At 50.2% G+C, this 16,188-nt stretch overlaps 2 protein-coding genes across 8 annotated transcripts in view; both read left to right on the top strand.

The window, feature by feature from the left end:
* The first annotated feature begins 162 nt into the window (after positions 1–162).
* CEP85 (centrosomal protein 85) overlaps positions 163–16,188 on the top strand; it is a 33,403-nt gene continuing 17,377 nt past the window's right edge. For 2 of the 7 annotated variants that reach the window (XR_008453290.1, XR_008453288.1), the window contains exons 1-13: positions 1,916–2,119; positions 2,695–2,838; positions 5,024–5,748; positions 6,392–6,525; positions 7,346–7,463; positions 7,828–8,013; positions 8,380–8,532; positions 8,785–8,939; positions 9,300–9,420; positions 9,856–9,906; positions 9,986–10,093; positions 10,735–10,963; positions 11,685–11,863. Coding sequence is in view for 1 of the 7 variants with exons in the window: in XM_009563454.2 (XP_009561749.2) it covers positions 2,065–2,119; positions 2,695–2,838; positions 5,024–5,748; positions 6,392–6,525; positions 7,346–7,463; positions 7,828–8,013; positions 8,380–8,532; positions 8,785–8,939; positions 9,300–9,420; positions 9,856–9,906; positions 9,986–10,093; positions 10,735–10,963; positions 11,685–11,848 (2,343 nt within the window). In the remaining 6 variants the exon portion in view is untranslated. Of the gene's footprint in view, positions 208–1,915; positions 2,120–2,694; positions 2,839–3,692; positions 4,229–4,263; positions 4,667–5,023; positions 5,749–6,391; positions 6,526–7,345; positions 7,464–7,827; positions 8,014–8,379; positions 8,533–8,784; positions 8,940–9,299; positions 9,421–9,855; positions 9,907–9,985; positions 10,094–10,734; positions 10,964–11,684; positions 11,864–14,714; positions 14,855–16,188 lie in introns of those variants that run through there. The other 5 variants (XR_008453289.1, XM_009563454.2, XR_008453291.1 and 2 more) reach the window with 5 other exon arrangements.
* Positions 11,855–16,148, top strand: SH3BGRL3 (SH3 domain binding glutamate rich protein like 3). Its single transcript, XM_054086303.1, has 3 exons — positions 11,855–14,324; positions 14,715–14,882; positions 15,247–16,148. Exons 1-3 carry the CDS (start codon positions 14,154–14,156, stop codon positions 15,310–15,312), a joined length of 405 nt encoding a protein of 134 aa, XP_053942278.1. The 5' UTR covers positions 11,855–14,153; the 3' UTR covers positions 15,313–16,148.

Here is a 16,188-nt window from a genome sequence, read left to right as displayed (position 1 = left end):
GGGGCGGGGCTTATCATTCAGCGGGCCAGTCAGCGCCGGACGGGGCGGGGCCAGCGTTTCCGATTGGCCCCGGGGGGCGGGGCGGGAGCTCCCGATTGGCCGCGGGGCCCGGGCTGGAGCTTCCCATTGGCAGCGGGGCCTGGCGGGGGCGGGGCCGCGGGGCCGTAACGGTCGCGGCGCGCTGGGCAGCGCGGGCGGCGGGGCCAGGTGAGGGGGTGGTAGGAGGGGGTGTCGGGCTCTTCCGAGGTTCCCCACGGGGAAACTATCCCTCCTTTTTCTCCTTCTACGTCCCGGGCAGCTCCTCGGCCCCTCGAGGCCCGCCCTTTCCCACCCCAGCCCCTCAGGCGCCCCCCAGCCCCGCAGGGATCGGGCCCCTCCGTCTCTGAGGGACTCCTCCTTCCCCACCGTAGGACCTCAGTTGCCCCCATCCTCCTCTAAACCCTTCAGGAACTGCCTCTATTTCCCCCCTCCCCCCCCAGAAGCCCCTCGGGAACTATTCCTGCTCCCCCCCAGCCCTTCAGGCACCACCGTATCCCCCAGTCCCACAGGGACTGAGCCCCTCCACCTCACAGGGCCCCCCTCCTTTCCTACCCCAGCCCATCCTCCTCCCAGCCCCTCAGAAACTGCCCCTGCTGCTCCCCAGCCCCTCAGAAACTGCCCCTGCTCCCCTCCAGCCCCTCGGGGACCCCTCTTCCTTACTCCAGCCCCTTAGATGACCTTCACCCAGCCCCTCAGGGACCACCACATCCCCCCCTTTGAAGCTGGGTCCCTTGCCCCTCCAGTACTGGACTCCTCTACCCTTCAGAGACCACCACATTCCCTGGTCCCTCAGGCTCCAGACACCCCCAGCCCCTCAGGGACTACCACATCCCCCTTTAGAAGCTGGGTCTCTTGCCCCTCCGGTACTGGACTCCTCCACCCTTCAGAGACCACCACATTCCCTGGTCCCTCAGGCTCCAGACCCCCCTCAGGGACCACCACATCCCCAAGCCTCTTAGGGACTGGACTCCCCCTCCTCTCCAGCCTCTCAGGGACAGTGTGGGTGCTGTCTTGGGGTGGGCCTGTTTGGGAGGGGGTGATGCTGAGTGAGGTAGGAATGCTTTGGTTGGTTTGTCTATTTTATTTCAAGAGCACGTGCTTCTATTTCCCTGTTATAACTGCCTGTAGCGCTGGAGAGAGATTTCAGCTGGGGAATTTCAGACATATATCTAAATTAAATGTAATAAGCACTACGTTTAGCTAACAGTGTTGTGCTTCTTTGCTGTCTGACTGAAATCCTGCTTCTGGTTTATTATGTATCTTATTGTATTCCCAGTGTCTATCCTACTTGGTAAAATTGATGGTTCCCATGAGCTCTTTGAATCAGTTAAGCAAAAATCTGGAAAAGATGGTAATTGAGGATTTAGTGTGTGACTGGGGGAATGATGGGAGGCCTGGAATTTCCACAGTGAAGCCTGAGAGTTGTAAACTATACTGGCATCATCAGAGGCAGGAAATTCACTGCCTGAAGTACTCAGATAAGCAGATAAATTAAACTAAAACTCTGGATAGATAACAGTTACCGTTTATGGAACAGCAATGCTAAGTTTTGAATGGCTGTGTCTCTGTGTGTAGTTGCTCAGTGACCTCTGCAGGGGGCAGGAACAAACGAGTTTGGAGTCAAGACTTTATAGAGACTAAAAATTTCCCTTGAAGACATAAACCCAGCGTGTAGGTACTATGGTGACTGATGCTCTATAAATAACTGCGATGGCGATAACGCACGCCCCAGTCGAAAGGCGCTGCTGAGCTCCTGCATACCTGGAGAATGTTGCAAACAGGAACTCTCCTCACTTCTTAGGCATGAAGAAAACCTACAGTAGTTGCAAGGGCTTTTTAAGTATTGCCTCTGTTGCTGCAGGGAAGGAACAAATCCTCTTGGGAGGAGATGCTAATTAAAAGTGAAATTTTGCGTTACTCTGAATGACGAGTATGTGCCCTTTGCTTTGTTAGTGGGAACAAGGTTTGGTTTGTGCTGATTTTAAAATATGATTTTTATTTATTTCCCTGAAGTTCATTGATAAGATGGCTGCCCTTGAGAAGCATCCAGACCTGGCGCTCCAGCAGAACAGTCCATCGGGTAAGGACAGTCCTTTCTTTAAAGCCCTGCTGCTGTTGGGTCCCATTTCAGTTTGTCTGAGGAGACACCTGGCCCTGAGAGGAGTTCTGTAACAAAAGCTTTTTATTAAAAAAAGCAATATCTTAATAAAACAGTTGCATGGGTATGCAAAGGTAGAGGATAATTCAATAACAAACCTCTCTCTTGAGAGATAACTGATAAATCTGGAAGAATTCTTAAGAATTAATGCAAAAATCTGTCTTTAATTTAAGCAGCCTGCTGTGTGCCATAGCTGCTGCTCTTTAGTCTGAATACCAGAGCATCAGCTGGGTGTAGTATCACCCAACTTATTGATGAGAATATAAGATCGATTTTCCATCTCCTGATGATATTTGACTTCCTTGCGCTTGTGCCCATTTCCCTTTGCAAAAGAGATCTCTTTAGCAATGACATAGGGTGTCGAGAAAGAGTTGGCTTGGCTTTTCATAGCAGGGGGATTATGTATGCCTAGGGGAATTAGTTATGGCTTAATTACTTATATTGAAAGACTTTTCAGTCTGACTAAAACATAAATGTCCACGGCTTTTTCTCTCCAGAGCCAGGCACCAGTCAGAGGAGTCATTTCTTGGAGACTGACTGGAAAACGCCCATGTTGTCTGTGAAGTTCCAGAGCCGCTGTCCAAGTGTGGCCGACAGCGGGGATGGGGGCATTGGGACCTCCTGCTCAGACAGCACAGAAGGTGATGAGATCTCACAGTAGCAGCCAAAGATTTTATTTTTTCTTAGGTTGACAAGCACTAAATAACCTGATATTACTGAACTCTAGATTATAAAACTCGGGGAGAGCAGAATCTTTATGATGTTTGGGGATTATTTCATAGCTACTTCCTCAGTACAGAAATCTGCTATCTAAAATATAAAAGATTAAGGGGCTTGCTGTTTCCTGAAGCTGGTTTGGTTATCTTCTATTTGTAGTAAGCGATTTTAACTGACTGAAAGGACCACCTTGGTTCACTTGACCAAGTGATTTATCAGCAAGTCTGTGCATGATTTTTGTCAAGAAATAATTTGCAAGTGGCTCTAGAGACTCCAGATCAGTGGGTCTTTGTGCATAGGTCTCCCTGGTGCCAGAACTGTCTCCTCCTCACTGTGGAATGCTGAGCCTTGCGCTCAGCTGAGGCATGTTCTGTGAAATTGTTTGTCCCAGCCATCCTTCCCACGTGTATTTTCGCCTTCATCCATCAAAGCAACGTAAACCACTATGGATCCACTGATTCTTCTTTCAGCAGTGAGGGAGTTCGTGTTGTTCTTTAAAACAAGGCACTTCACGCATTTATGTGTTTCGCAGGCTGCCCTGAGCCTTTGGAATGAGCTATAAATCTTAATAATGTGAGTTGAAATGAAGGCTTCAGGTCTGGCTTGTGGAAATACTGCTAGAAATATTGCTTGAGCACGTGTTTAAGTGTCGCGTCTGACCTCTCTCAGGATAATAAAACATCCAGTTGCACACAGGGCAGGGGACATACTAATAGCTCTTCCGGAAACTCCCCTCCTGAACATTTGTGATGTCGCAGCCTTGTTTGTAAGAGCTAAGGCTGAGTTGTGGCACTGGCAGTTGGCTGAAGTGTGCTGATTTTCAGGCCAGAACATGAGTCACAAATATTGTGACTACCCTTAGCACACTCAAGGAACCGATTGCAGAATTCGCACGTGGCGTGCTGAGAACTTGAGTTCCCAATAGTGAGACTGGGGTGTAAATTTAGGGGCTGTGAAAGGAACTGGTACTGTTCCTTCTTTTTGCCAAGGGGAACGTGCTTGTGACTGCTGAGTAGCACGGTGTTCTCTGGAGTTCCATGGCACAGCCAAGTCATGTCCAAGGCATTTTCTCCCCCTCCTGCTTATTTTTAAGGAGAGGGTCTTCTGCCTTTATTGTGATTGTTTTCCTGCAGTTTGATGGTCTCTGCAGAATCTGGGTTTGGTCCTATCCAAATTGTAACCTTTTCTTCCTTCTTCCAGCAATGTTTTGAAGTTACAGATGGGTGGAAGAATGACCTTGCAATCCTGGGTTAAAGAAACATCATGTGGGGATGGACCTTTAGCCAAACCCATGGAGAAAACAAGTTTGTGTAGGTGGGAGAAACCTGGAATTACTGCAACACACAATGTATCAGGACTAGGAATGGGAACAGGCACTTCCCTGTGTGCCTTTCTCAGCTCTTGCTGTCCTTGTATTGAAATCTGAGAGTTGCTAAGAATAACCCTGTATTTCCACGTAGCCGGGTTTGGTGCCTATCTGACAGGACAGGCTCACGTTGGGCTGCGTGCGCTGCGCTCAATCTCACTTCTTGTGGCAATAAGGAGAGAGCCATTACTGTAACCTCTAGAAAAAGCTCTTTTGCTGCAGCGTCCTGGAGGAGTGTGGAGGTTAACTGCTCGGTGAACCAGAGTTTAGCTATGTTCAAAGCTCATCATGGGCTTAGCGAAGGCTCCAGTTAGCTTTGGTTACAGTTCAGAGTCGCTGAGCTGTGGGACGGGCAGAACAGAATCCAGGTCTCAGTATTCAGCTGAGTAAGTTTCAGCCTTTTTATTCAGTTTAAAGTACTTGACTTTTACACCTGTAGAAAAATAACCTTATTGATTTTAAGTTTATACTAGAGCAGCTTAAAAACAAAGGATTAACAATGTGTACGGAACTAAACTTGGATTCTCCTTTACGGTAGTAGGAAAATGTCACCAGGCTCCTGAAGGTTGTAGTCGGGAGGAACATAGTTGTGCGTTAGTCCCACTGCTGCTGCTTTGGAGGACGTGTTTGGGGCGGCGGGGGGGGAAGAACCACTTCTTTAAATTATTTCATGAAATTCAGTAGTGGAGTGGCTGTGTCAGAGTATTTTCAGGACAGTAATTCAAACATCCTTTTTTCCCCAGGCTCTTGCAATTCCAGTAACGGTTCCTCATTCCAGCCCATCAAAACCCAAGTAACCATCCCCACAGCCCATGTTATGCCTTCTACGTTGGGTGCTTCGCCCTCGAAGCTGCGCTCTGCGGGAGACCAGGGCTGTTCGCAGAGTGCTTCAAAAACTGCTATGCTGGGATCTGCTTCTGAACACCCAGGGCTCATGAGAAACGGAGACTTTAATGCCGGGAAGCCATCTCAGGTGCCACCCAGGGATCTCTTGCGTCTCTATGGGACATCGGGGGAAAACGGTTTTGAGCAAAACTGGCATCCTGTTTCTGATCACATGAGAACAGAAGATACTTGGAAGTTTGACACCCCTGCCATTGAGCACACCCTTAATCAGTCTCTCTTTCCGGATAGTTTGTGCACTGACCCGCTTCACAGGTTCCAGAAGTTCAATCCAAACTCTGGGGCAGCTGAGGCAGGAAAGGACCATTATAAGGTGCTGCCAGAGAGTAAGCAAGTGGCAGGGGCCAATGGAGCCTCCGAGTCCCAGGACGGAACATGGCTGAGCGGGAGCAGACCAATGCCAACGGGACTCCAGGCTAACAGTTTATTTTCAAACTCTGTACCTCCTTCCTCTCGTTCGTGGATGCCAGAAACCTGCACGCTCCATCCGCACGAGAGGGTCTGCGAGCTCAGTGCTTGGAAACAACAGCTGGACAAAGTGCTATTGCAAATAGAGCAAATGCAGGTAGGGAGCTGCTTGTGTGAGTTTGAAACCCTTCCTGTCTCTTTAATCGTGAATCTTTGTCCCAGGCTTCTGAGGCAAGGGGGAAAATGTCTCATTCCCTGTCTTGCCCTGGAAGCCTCTTAATGATCTGTTCTTAGAGAATGTTGTGTCACAGGTATCGTTTGACAGGCTGTTTACGAAGAGTGGCCCTGTATTATGTTACAGCATTGCACAGTGGTTCACATCAAGAGAAATATCCTGTCCACTAGAAACTGCAAAGAAAAAGCACGCCAGGAAGTTCTTATTCGTTTTTGGAATAATTCTGTTCTGTATCTAGAGTATCCATCTCCTAGACACACCTTTTTTGAAAAGATATATAAAATTAGTTGCAGTTTATTAGAGGGAAACGCTTTGTTTATCACCTCCCACCAGCTGTACCCTAATGGAGACAAATAGTTTCTAGCGGGCTAGCACAGTGATCTAAAATTATTTGTTAATCTCCAGTGCTTGGGCAAAGTTACTTGTTCTTGAACATCAACAGAGACTGAAATAGCCACGTCCTGGCATGCAGATGAGCACACAGTGTGCAAAATAGCTCTAGCAGTGTTGCAATTACCTCTGTGGAGCACAAACCTCCTCCTCCTCATTTTGTCTCTTCTTCCAGTTACAAAATGGAGGCGCCTGCCACCATCCCTCGATGTATTCTCCTTCGCTGCCTACGCCTGATCCAGCCCAGTGGATCAATATCCTGAACTCCAATGAAAACCTACTCAAGGAGAAAGAGCTTCTCATTGACAGGTGAGAGTTTGATACTGTGTAGTTTAAAGACTCCAGTGCATTTTCTCTTGGAAAGGCAGGCATGTGAAAATACCAAGGAAGGCTCATATCTCAGAGTCCTTTTTACCCGACTGAGCCTTTTTGTTGCAAGGAACAACAGAACAAACTTTGAGAAGAGCCTATTTTTTTCATGAGCTATCCTCGCCTTCCAAGATGAAGTAGAGTGGTGATCCTGAAGCGTTCTAAAAAATCAGTTTTGGGTATGCTTTTCTATGTTTTATGAGGGATAAAGATTAATGTCATGATTATCTGGAATGTCAAAACTACTGCCTTTTTGCTTGAGGTCTTTCTGGGAGCAATTTTACGTCTTTATTTCATACTTGTTCTTTGTGAGTTTGGGCTGGCAAACACCACTTCTCATACCTAACACTAGTTTGTGGTCCATAAGCTCTTTGAAAAAGTAAGTTCTAGTGAAAACTACCTTCAGCATTTGATCTGTAAATACTTTTTCTGCTTGCTCATTTTGAGTCCTCTGCTGTCTCTTCATTTTACTCGTAAGCTCCACAGACAAGCTGGATCCTCTTGGCCTGTGTGTTTTGTCCATTATCGTTGTTGGGGCGAGGCTTTGAAAACAGGAGAGGGAAGAAAAGTCAACACCAATTGTCAAAAAAAGTCAGAATGGACAACTTTCAGATTTCTCTACAGAGTTGTCTTTATTCTGTGTCTCTATATAGAGCATTAGAGTTGTGGTGGCACTGTTTGTCATGTTGCTCTCTACTACCACTGAAAACAAGGTCTGTATTTGACAAAAGTGCCTTATGTGGGCTTTTTGTTTTGACAGACAAAGACAACACATATCCCAGTTGGAGCAGAAGGTCCGCGAAAGTGAACTGCAGGTTCACAATGCCCTGCTTGGCTGTCCAGCATCCTACGGAGATGTCTACATGTTGAGACTGCAGGTAATTTCATGTAACAGAAGTTCAGTAAGAAATAGATATTGAATCCAGTGGCCCTGCTGCTTCTCGATAGGTGTTTCCTGAGTAAGAGAGCTCTGCAGAGCTCCTTTGTGTGGGGTCTCTGTCATCTCGGAACTCTTCTGTGACTGAGACTCCAAGCCCTAAAGTACTATGGTTTGTTTAGAAGCTGTGTGAGTGATACGAACGGCTGAGAGCACTGACAAGTGCTATTTCAGATACTGCGGTGTCTAACATGGGCTCAATGGTGGCTGGGAATGAGGAGGGCTAAGAAAACAACTCTGTGGCAGCCCAATTGCTTAGTGCCAGTTTGTAACCAACCGAATTCATAGCCTGTGTCTCTTTGCAGGAGCTGCAGCGGGAGAACACGTTTCTTCGAGCGCAGTTCGCAGAGAAGACTGAATCCCTCAGTAAGGAAAAGATTGAATTGGAGAGAAAACTGGCTGCTGCAGAGGTGGATGCAAAGCTGATCCGGGAGTCACTGAAGGAAGCTATGCAGAAACATGCTGAGGAGTTAAAGAAACAGGAAGAAAGGGTATGATCCCATTGCTCTAGAGATGGGAAGGTATTTTTTCTTCAAGAAGCTAAAGGTCCCGTCTTGCCTTAGTGGAAATTTCCTGTGGAAATGTGTTACTGTGGGCATTTTCTGATCTCCTTGTACAATTCTTTGGTTTCTAAGCAAAAGCCGTTCCTCCTGCAGTCAGGAGTATTTCCGTACATCTTCTTTTGACCAGAGAAGCAGCCTGTCTTTAGCTAAGTGAACAGAAGTGCTGCTGAGTTAAGATGATCTTGTATTTTGGTGTTGGGTGTCATAGAAATAGGTAGATGAGTGAGCTTACAGAGGACTGAAGAATTGACAAGTAATTGTATAATCTAAACTTGTGTATAACTGTTCCTGCAGGTAAAGGGAAGAGACAAACACATCAATAACCTTAAAAAGAAATGCCAGAAGGAATCTGAACAAAACAGAGAGAGACAACAGAGAATCGAGACCCTGGAACGATACCTCGCTGATCTTCCAACCCTTGAGGACCACCAGAAACAGAGTCAGAAGGTAAAACTTTCTCCAAGTGTGATGATAGCTCTTCAGATACGCAGGTGGTTCTTATACAGCTGCAGATAATCTCCTTTGCAGCTGCCTGAGGGAAGTTGTGGTTTGGCCTTTTTGGAGGAGGAATGTTCAGAGCTATAGTTGAGAATTGCCACATTGGTAGTAAAAATCTGCGCTGTGAATGTTGTTGAAACACAGTATGTATGGTGAAACCCCTGGAAGGTTTTTGAAGTGTTATGATGGTCTTTGTTGCAGCTGAAGGAATCTGAACTGAAGAGAACTGCTATGCAGGAAACAGTGCTGGCACTGGAAACAGAGCTTGGAGGTGTCCGGGCTGCTTTCAGGGAGCAAGAGATGCAGCTAGAAACCCAAAAACACAAGGAGCTGGAGCTTCTTTCCACTGTGCGCAGGTAAAAATCTGGAGGATTCGAATACACTTCATCTTAGTGCTGAAGTAATTGCTGCTGTAGAACGGTGGTGATTCACCACAGCTTCTGTCTCACCTGTCAGAACCAAGTTACCATGGGTTTGTGATGATTATGTGAGCAGTCACCAAAACACTATATTCAATCTGTGTGCCAGGAGTGGAGCGTGGGTTGTGTTCAGGGAGGGGGGCTTTGTCCTTCACAGGAACAGATTGCACTTTCCAACTGCCATTCAAAAAGGGCAACGCTGGCACCTGATATGAAAATCACTTGCCACCTCGTATCGTTTAGTGAGGGAAACCCCCAAACAAAGCTCTGTTTCCCATGATGTTCTGCTAATTTCAGCTTGCAGGACAAAGTGCAGCAGTGTGTAAAGAATGCAGAGAGAGGACCCCTTGCCCAGGATGCAGAGAGACAGAAAATAGAAAATGACTCTCTGAAGAAAGAATGCGACTGCCTCAGGAAGGTAACAAGCTGTCCCATCTGGGAATCGCACATTTTTCCTTCCACTGAGTTACACTTGGCACTGAAACGAAATCAAGGACTCTTGCAGTCACTGCTGCACTGAAGCAGTTCTTGGAATTCCAAACTGAGGGTTTTTAAAGCTGTTTCTGGTGTGATAACCATGCATTCCTACAGTAACACTGGGGAGAAGTTGCCAAATGCAGAAGAGGGGAGGGGAAAACTGCAAGAATGCGACTTCTCCAGTCTGTTTTTAGCTGATACTTCTAATCATGCCTTTTATCAGGGAATTCAAGTCTGCTACCAGCAGAGGCAATGGTTAAAGCAGTTTGTGGATGGAAAAGAGGAGGACAGGGGATGCTGTCCTATTGAAGGAGAAATCCTGGTAGTATTACTGAGTCTGTGTGGCCAGTTCTTATGCCTCTGCTTTTGATTCTAGATTGCGGACAAACAGCAGAAGAAGATGGAGCAGCTCTCCTTGCAAGTAAAGGTGAGAGATGACTGTGGAGGGACCTAGAACTTGAATCTGCTGTGACTTAGACTTACTGCTTTCCCGTGGTCTGTTCCAGACCTTAGAAGAGCAAGTGGCCCAGGAAGAGGGGACAAGCCAAGCTCTGAAAGAGGAGGCGATAAGAAGAGAAAATGTGCTGCAGCAGCTCCGGACCGCTGTGAAAGAGGTCAGAGCAGGAGTGTTTAGAGTTGCCGGAGCATAGCGGTTGAATGAACAATGGGTTGTCTTTTAGCAAGGCCCCTCATTTGCAGTCAGCAGCACAACCTCTCCTGCTTCCTGCTAGTCAGTGCTCTGAAAGGAGCTCTTCTCTGTTCAAAACAGGAGAGAGGCAGTTTCTGCCTCGGGAGCTTCAGTTAGGGCTATGAGTTGTGGTGGAGGATGCTGGGTTTGCCAGCTGAGGGCAGCAAGGCAGCGAGCAGGAGTCCAGCCTCAGCTTGCAGCCCTGGCTGAAGGGCAGGGCTGAGCCCCACGCTCGAGCCTGGAGGAAGCGAAGCACAATGGCAGCCCTTGAAGGAAGGGATGGCCGGTGTTGGGCTGAGTGGATGGTGCACAACCTCCTGGAAGCGTTTTCTGTCACATCACGCCACGGCATGGATGTCATGGGGTGCTTCCTGTCTGAGCCAGGAAAACTGAATGCTCACACCCTGTAGGAATGATACTCGCTTATCTGGCAAAGTGTGGAGGGCTTGATGTAAACCAGCTTCTCCTGTCCTCGGTGCTCTCATCATCATTGAGCAGTTGCATCACTTTATAAGTGTGCTATTTCTGTACCCAGTTACCACTACTCTGCTCCCTCTGTTTGTTCAGCTTTCACTGCAGAACCAGGATCTCATTGAGAAGAACCTAACCCTTCAGGAACGACTCCGGCAGGCAGAGCTAACAACCCAGCCACTGCCTGCAGAGACAACCCGCCTCACCCAGGAGCTGCACAGCGAGCTGGCCACTTGTCTGCAGGATCTGCAGTCTGTCTACAGCATTGTCACTCAGAGAGCTCAGGGCAAGGATCCCAACCTTTCTCTGCTTCTGGGCATTCGCTGTAAGTGTGCGGAATGATAGCGGAGCAAACCCTTTGGGTTCCTGTGCTGCAGCAGTATTCAATAACTCTTATATCTGCCATCCAGTTGGACCTGGACAGGCTTGATTGGTGGAGCTGTCTGAACCTCATGAAGTTCAACAAAGCCAAGTGCAAGGTCCTACCCCTAGGCCTGGGCAGTCCCAAGCACAAACACAGGCTGGGTGGAGAATCAATTAGGAGCAGCCCTGAGGAGAAGGACTTGGGGGTCCTGGGGTGGATGAGGAGCTCAATGTGAGCTGACAGAGTGCTTGCAGCCCAGAAAGCCAACTGTGTCCTGGGCTGCATCCAAAGCAGTAGCACCAGAAAGGTGAGGAAGGGGATTCTGCCCCTCTACTCTGCTCTCATGAGACCCAACCTGGGCTCTCTATCAGGGAGTGCAGGGATAGGACAAGGGGGAACAGTTTTAAGCTGAAAGATTTGGAACTTGGTCATATTTAAGGTCCATTCTAACCCAAACCATTCTATGATTCTCTGATATAATGTAGCATGGAAGTGTCTTGTGTTTTGGAATTCTGAACTTTCTTCTTGTGTTTAGCTAGCTCTAAAGGTGCATACTGTAATAACTGTATGTTAAGTAGCATCCCTGCTGCAGATGCATGTGTGTTTTTCTGGCTCGCTTGCAAATGTGTGTGATCCTTGGTCAGAATTGCACGTGAGGTGACTTCCTTCTCTGACCCCACAGCTGTGCAGCACTCTGCGAAGGAGAGGGATGACTTGCTGAGCCCCGATGGACTGACAAAGAAACTGGTGGAGGTAAAACAGCTTCACAAAGAGGTGGAGGACTTGAGGACGGCAATATCTGACAGATACGCTCAGGACATGGGAGAAAACTGCATCACCCAGTAAAGAACACTTGCCAAAGTAAGATGGGAAATGAAGACTTGAAACCCTTGGGAGCCTTGTGCTCCTGCTACTCAACCTATTAAGCACTTTACCATCCCCTTGCTCGGGTACAAGATGTGTGACTTATCCAATCCATGGAGAGTCAGGAGATTTGTTGCCAGGAGTGTTTAGCTGCTGACTGGCTAACTGGAATCGTTCAGGGCTTCGTTGTCGGGCTTTGCAGTAGCTTTGATCTTGTGGAATGTGTTTATGCTGTGTTTGCTGGAACTGGTGTGGTCTCTGACGCTGGGAGATGAATTCTCAATTGCCTTTCAGGCATGTCAGATGCTGAACATGCAAATGTGACCATGAAAATCATCACTAAAAGAAAATGTATGCCCAGGCCTTTCTGATACGTTCTCTGTGCAGATCCTGTGTGACCAGTAAGACCAGAGGATTATCAGGGTGTTCAGGGGGTAGCTGTGGCCTTTGCAGGAGAGCAGGTCTGCCAGCTGTACTGCTGCTCATCGCGCCAAGGTGCTGCAGGCTCCTCAGATGCTGTGTGCGCAATGCTGGCTTGGATGCTTCCATAGACAGTCATGGAACAGGACCTGCTTTCCTCAGGTAAATGAAACCAGAATCTTTCAGTAGCCAACAGGAGCTGGGAAATAAACAGCACTAACAGAAGACTCCGAAAACACTCCCTCTGGTGTACTATTACCCCCAGAAGCCTTAAGTCTTTTATCCCCTAAAACAAGTGCTGAGTGTGGGTGTGATTCAGGCTGCAGAGGAAGTGGATTGGTGCCGAAGTGCCTTAATGCTAGAGAAACGTCCTGTCCCCACGCTGCTTCCTCCCTAATGCATCTGCTGGCAGGGTGAGGCACTGCTGTTTCTTGTAGCGGCCTTTAGAGCCATCAGAAACGGTCCCAGGGAGCCCGGAATGTCTGTAGGCCCTTCCAGAGCCACAGAAAGCCTCTGTGCCCCAGGGCACCCTGCTGCAGGCCAGCAGGGAGATGCTGCTGCTTGGCTTGACAGGGAGAAAGCCATTCTGGTCTTAAGAGCAGGATGGTGCAGCCAGATCAGAGAGCTCTTCCTGGTGCCTGCAAGGCAGTGACCACACAGGCATTGTTATAGCCCTGCCCTTGGGAGCTCCCCGCTCCTCTGCTAAAGAATGGGATTTCTAAATAAATCCACATGCGATGCAGTTCACTTTGTCACAGCCCTCCTTAACCTTGTCAGTGACTTTACAGTGCTGAGGGCTTGCTTGTGACAACACTGAAGTTGGAATGTTTTTGTTTTCAGCTCCATTTAAGAGCAAGATAAGAAGCTGGTTCTGTAACAGAGAAATACTGCTGAAACTGTTCATTTGTGCTTGGTTCATGTTGGGGCTGTGAGCCCACAGTTTGAGAGAAATACTTTTGTTATTCCTTTGTGTTAAAATTTAAGACCAAATCTGTTTTGTTCTTGGCATTTGGCCACCATGGGTGACGGTGGCCATAAACTTGGCCGGTTTGCTGTCGTGTGGCTCAGGGAAGGGGAGCGCAGTGGTGTTGGCCACCCTGCCAGCCTTCTCCCCTGCTCTTTCCACTGCTGGTGTGTTGCAGTTCTGGCTGTTTCTGTTCCCAGGCTGCCGATGCCGCGTACCGAGCTAAATGTGGGCCAAGGCTCTTTCTTAGAGTCATTTGTCCTGGCTGCTGGGAGCTCTGCGGGCTCTGGGATGTGGAGCAGCACCAGCTGTGGAAGCTGCTCTATCCTACAGGTTCCTAGGATGCTGTTTGCCTTCCCCGCTTTCCATGCGTTCTCCGGGGGTGCGAGGAGAAGTGTTCCCAGGCATCAGGCAGGGACACATTTACTTGCTGCTTCTGCAAAGGGCTTCGGGGCTAGAACCCCACTCTGGCCCTGGCCCAGGAGCTGGGGAAAAATGTCCTGCAGCGCTGGCCCTGCGTGGCTGAGGGGCGATGCTGCGCCTCCGCTCCGGGCGTGGGGGGCACTGGGGGCTGCAGAGCCCCCTCTCTCAGACAGGGCCAGCAGGGCTGCGTCCTCCCTCGGTCCCACGTTCCTATCCGTGTCCCCCTGGTTCTCTGCGTGTGTCCCCGCCGTTGGGCGCTGTGTGTTTGTACCGGCATCTCTTTGTATTTAGTTTTTTGAGTCTCTAATAAAACTGCTCTGTTCCACGCGTGCGAAGCGGCCGCGCCCGGGGGCGGAGGGAACCGTGCTCGGAGTCTGGGCCCGGGGGGGAGTGTGGGATGGGGGCTGCCGGGGCTGCTTGGGTCCGGTCCCCGCCAGGCTGCACGCCCGGTGTCCCGCCCGGTTCCGTCCCCGATGCCGCATGCCCGGTGCCGCCGCCCCCATTGGCCGCCGCGGTGACGTGGCTGTCGGTGCCGCCCGGTGCCGCCCTGCCCGCGCACTTCCCTCCGCCGCGCTGAGCGCAGGGAGCGGCCGCGATCGCAGCATGAGCACCCTGAAGGTCTACAGCACCTCCGTGACCGGCTCCCGGGAGGTGAGCACCGCCGGGGGACGCGGCCCGGGGGTGGGCGGCTCTGTCCCGGGGGCTGCCGAGCCCCCCGCCCGGTCCCGGCTGTCCCTTCCCCTGCTGCACCATCCCCTCTTCCCCAGAATCCATTCCTCCGTTCTGGGTGTTCCCCCTGTGCCGGGTGTCCCCTCCCCTGCTGCACCGTCTCTTTTTTTTTTCCCCCTGAATCCATTCCATTCTTCCATGCCCCCATTCCCGGTGTCCGCCTAACGCAGGGCCGAGCCCGGTGCCCGGGTGGGATCTGTCCGGTGGCCCCTAAGGAGCGGTTTTGAGGACGGCTGACACGCTGGGGTGTGTGCCCACCCGTCAGGCTCCTCTCCAGCTCCCTATAACCTGCCTTATCCGCCCGGATTCCAGATCAAATCCCAACAGAGTGAAGTAACCAGAATCCTTGATGGGAAAAACATCAAGTACGAGCTGGTGGATATCTCCCAGGACAACGCTCTCCGGGAGGAGATGAGGGCGAAGGCAGGCAACCCCAAAGCCATCCCACCCCAGATCGTCAACGGAGACCACTACTGTGGGGTAGGGCTGGTGCTCTGCGCTGGGGACGAGTGCTGTGGAGGGTGGGTGGTGGCGATAATCCTGTCCCTTTGCTTTGCTACAAACAGCGTTGAGGTGCCTTTCAAAAGGTGTTTCTCCTGAGGGATACGGACGAGGCGCTGCCAGGGTTAGCAGCGTCTGGAGCAGGGTGCCTTGTGACAAGGGGGACTGTGGGTGACCGTGGGCAGCGGGGCTGTGCCCTGCTGTGCCGTCATCCTCTGTGTGACTGTCACCCGTGCCGTGAACCGGTTTGTGCTGTGTGCTCAGGGGACCCTGCGCCACCCGACCAGCGGGAACGTACAGCTCGCTCTTGCCTTGTGAGCGACTGTGTGGCTTTTCCCCACAGGATTACGAGCTCTTTGTGGAAGCGGTGGAGCAAAACACCCTGCAGGAGTTCCTGAAGCTGGCCTGAGCCCCAGGCTCCCCTCTCGTCCTGGACTCTACTTGCATTTCTGAGCACCCTCATCTCCCACCACCTTCACTTCCAGGTTGTCAGCGCTGTCCTGGCACCATGACCTCTATCCCAGCACCGGGAAACCCATGACCAAAACTCCTCATTGCAGCTGCCTACGATTCCCTCCTGCCTAACCCAAATAATCATCTCAGAGGGATCCAAAGAAAGTCTGATGCTCGCTGCGCATGGCCTTTGAACAGAGCTGGGCCTGGCTCACCCCGCAGCTTCCAGTGCCTCTGTAAACAGCAAAGCCTCTGGGGCTGTGTGAAGTGCAGCCGCTCACCAGCCCTCTCCTCTGCGGGGAGAGCTTCTGCCTCGGGAGGGAAGGGCTTGGGGGTGCGCTTTACTTCCCACTTCTCCCAGTTGCTGTTAAAACTGTAAATCCTGCTGCCTCATTTCCTTTTTCTGTTATTTTGGGTTTTTTTTTCATCTCAACCGCAGAGATTATGGCAACTAAGTTGATTTTTGTTTGTTTTAATTTAATGCAAAGATACTGCACAAAGCTGGGGGCTGACTGCCCACCGCGGAGGAGGCCAGAGCTGGGGGCGAAGGCTGGGAAGCGGGACCCCCACCGCTCCGTTTGCTCTCCACCGCGATGCGGTGCCAGGGCTCCCTCGCAAGCGGCAGCGGCTCAGGGCTGCTCCGGAACAGCCAATGCTCCAGCTGTTTTATCATTCCTCTTTGAGTTGGCTTTTTTGCATCCTGGACCAAGTGCATTTTGTTTTCCTGCCAAAAAGCGAGTTTTATAACCAGTGTTGTCTTCCGAGATGCTATTAAATGTTACTGTACCTTTGCCTTGGTACCTGTGGGTTTCTTTTAAATCTGGTTTTATTT

The sequence above is a fragment of the Cuculus canorus genome, chromosome 22 (genome assembly GCF_017976375.1).
Source record: "Cuculus canorus isolate bCucCan1 chromosome 22, bCucCan1.pri, whole genome shotgun sequence".
NCBI classification, from domain to species: domain Eukaryota; kingdom Metazoa; phylum Chordata; class Aves; order Cuculiformes; family Cuculidae; genus Cuculus; species Cuculus canorus.
Note: the sequence above shows the minus strand (reverse complement) of the source record. Positions and strands in the feature narration are given on the sequence as shown.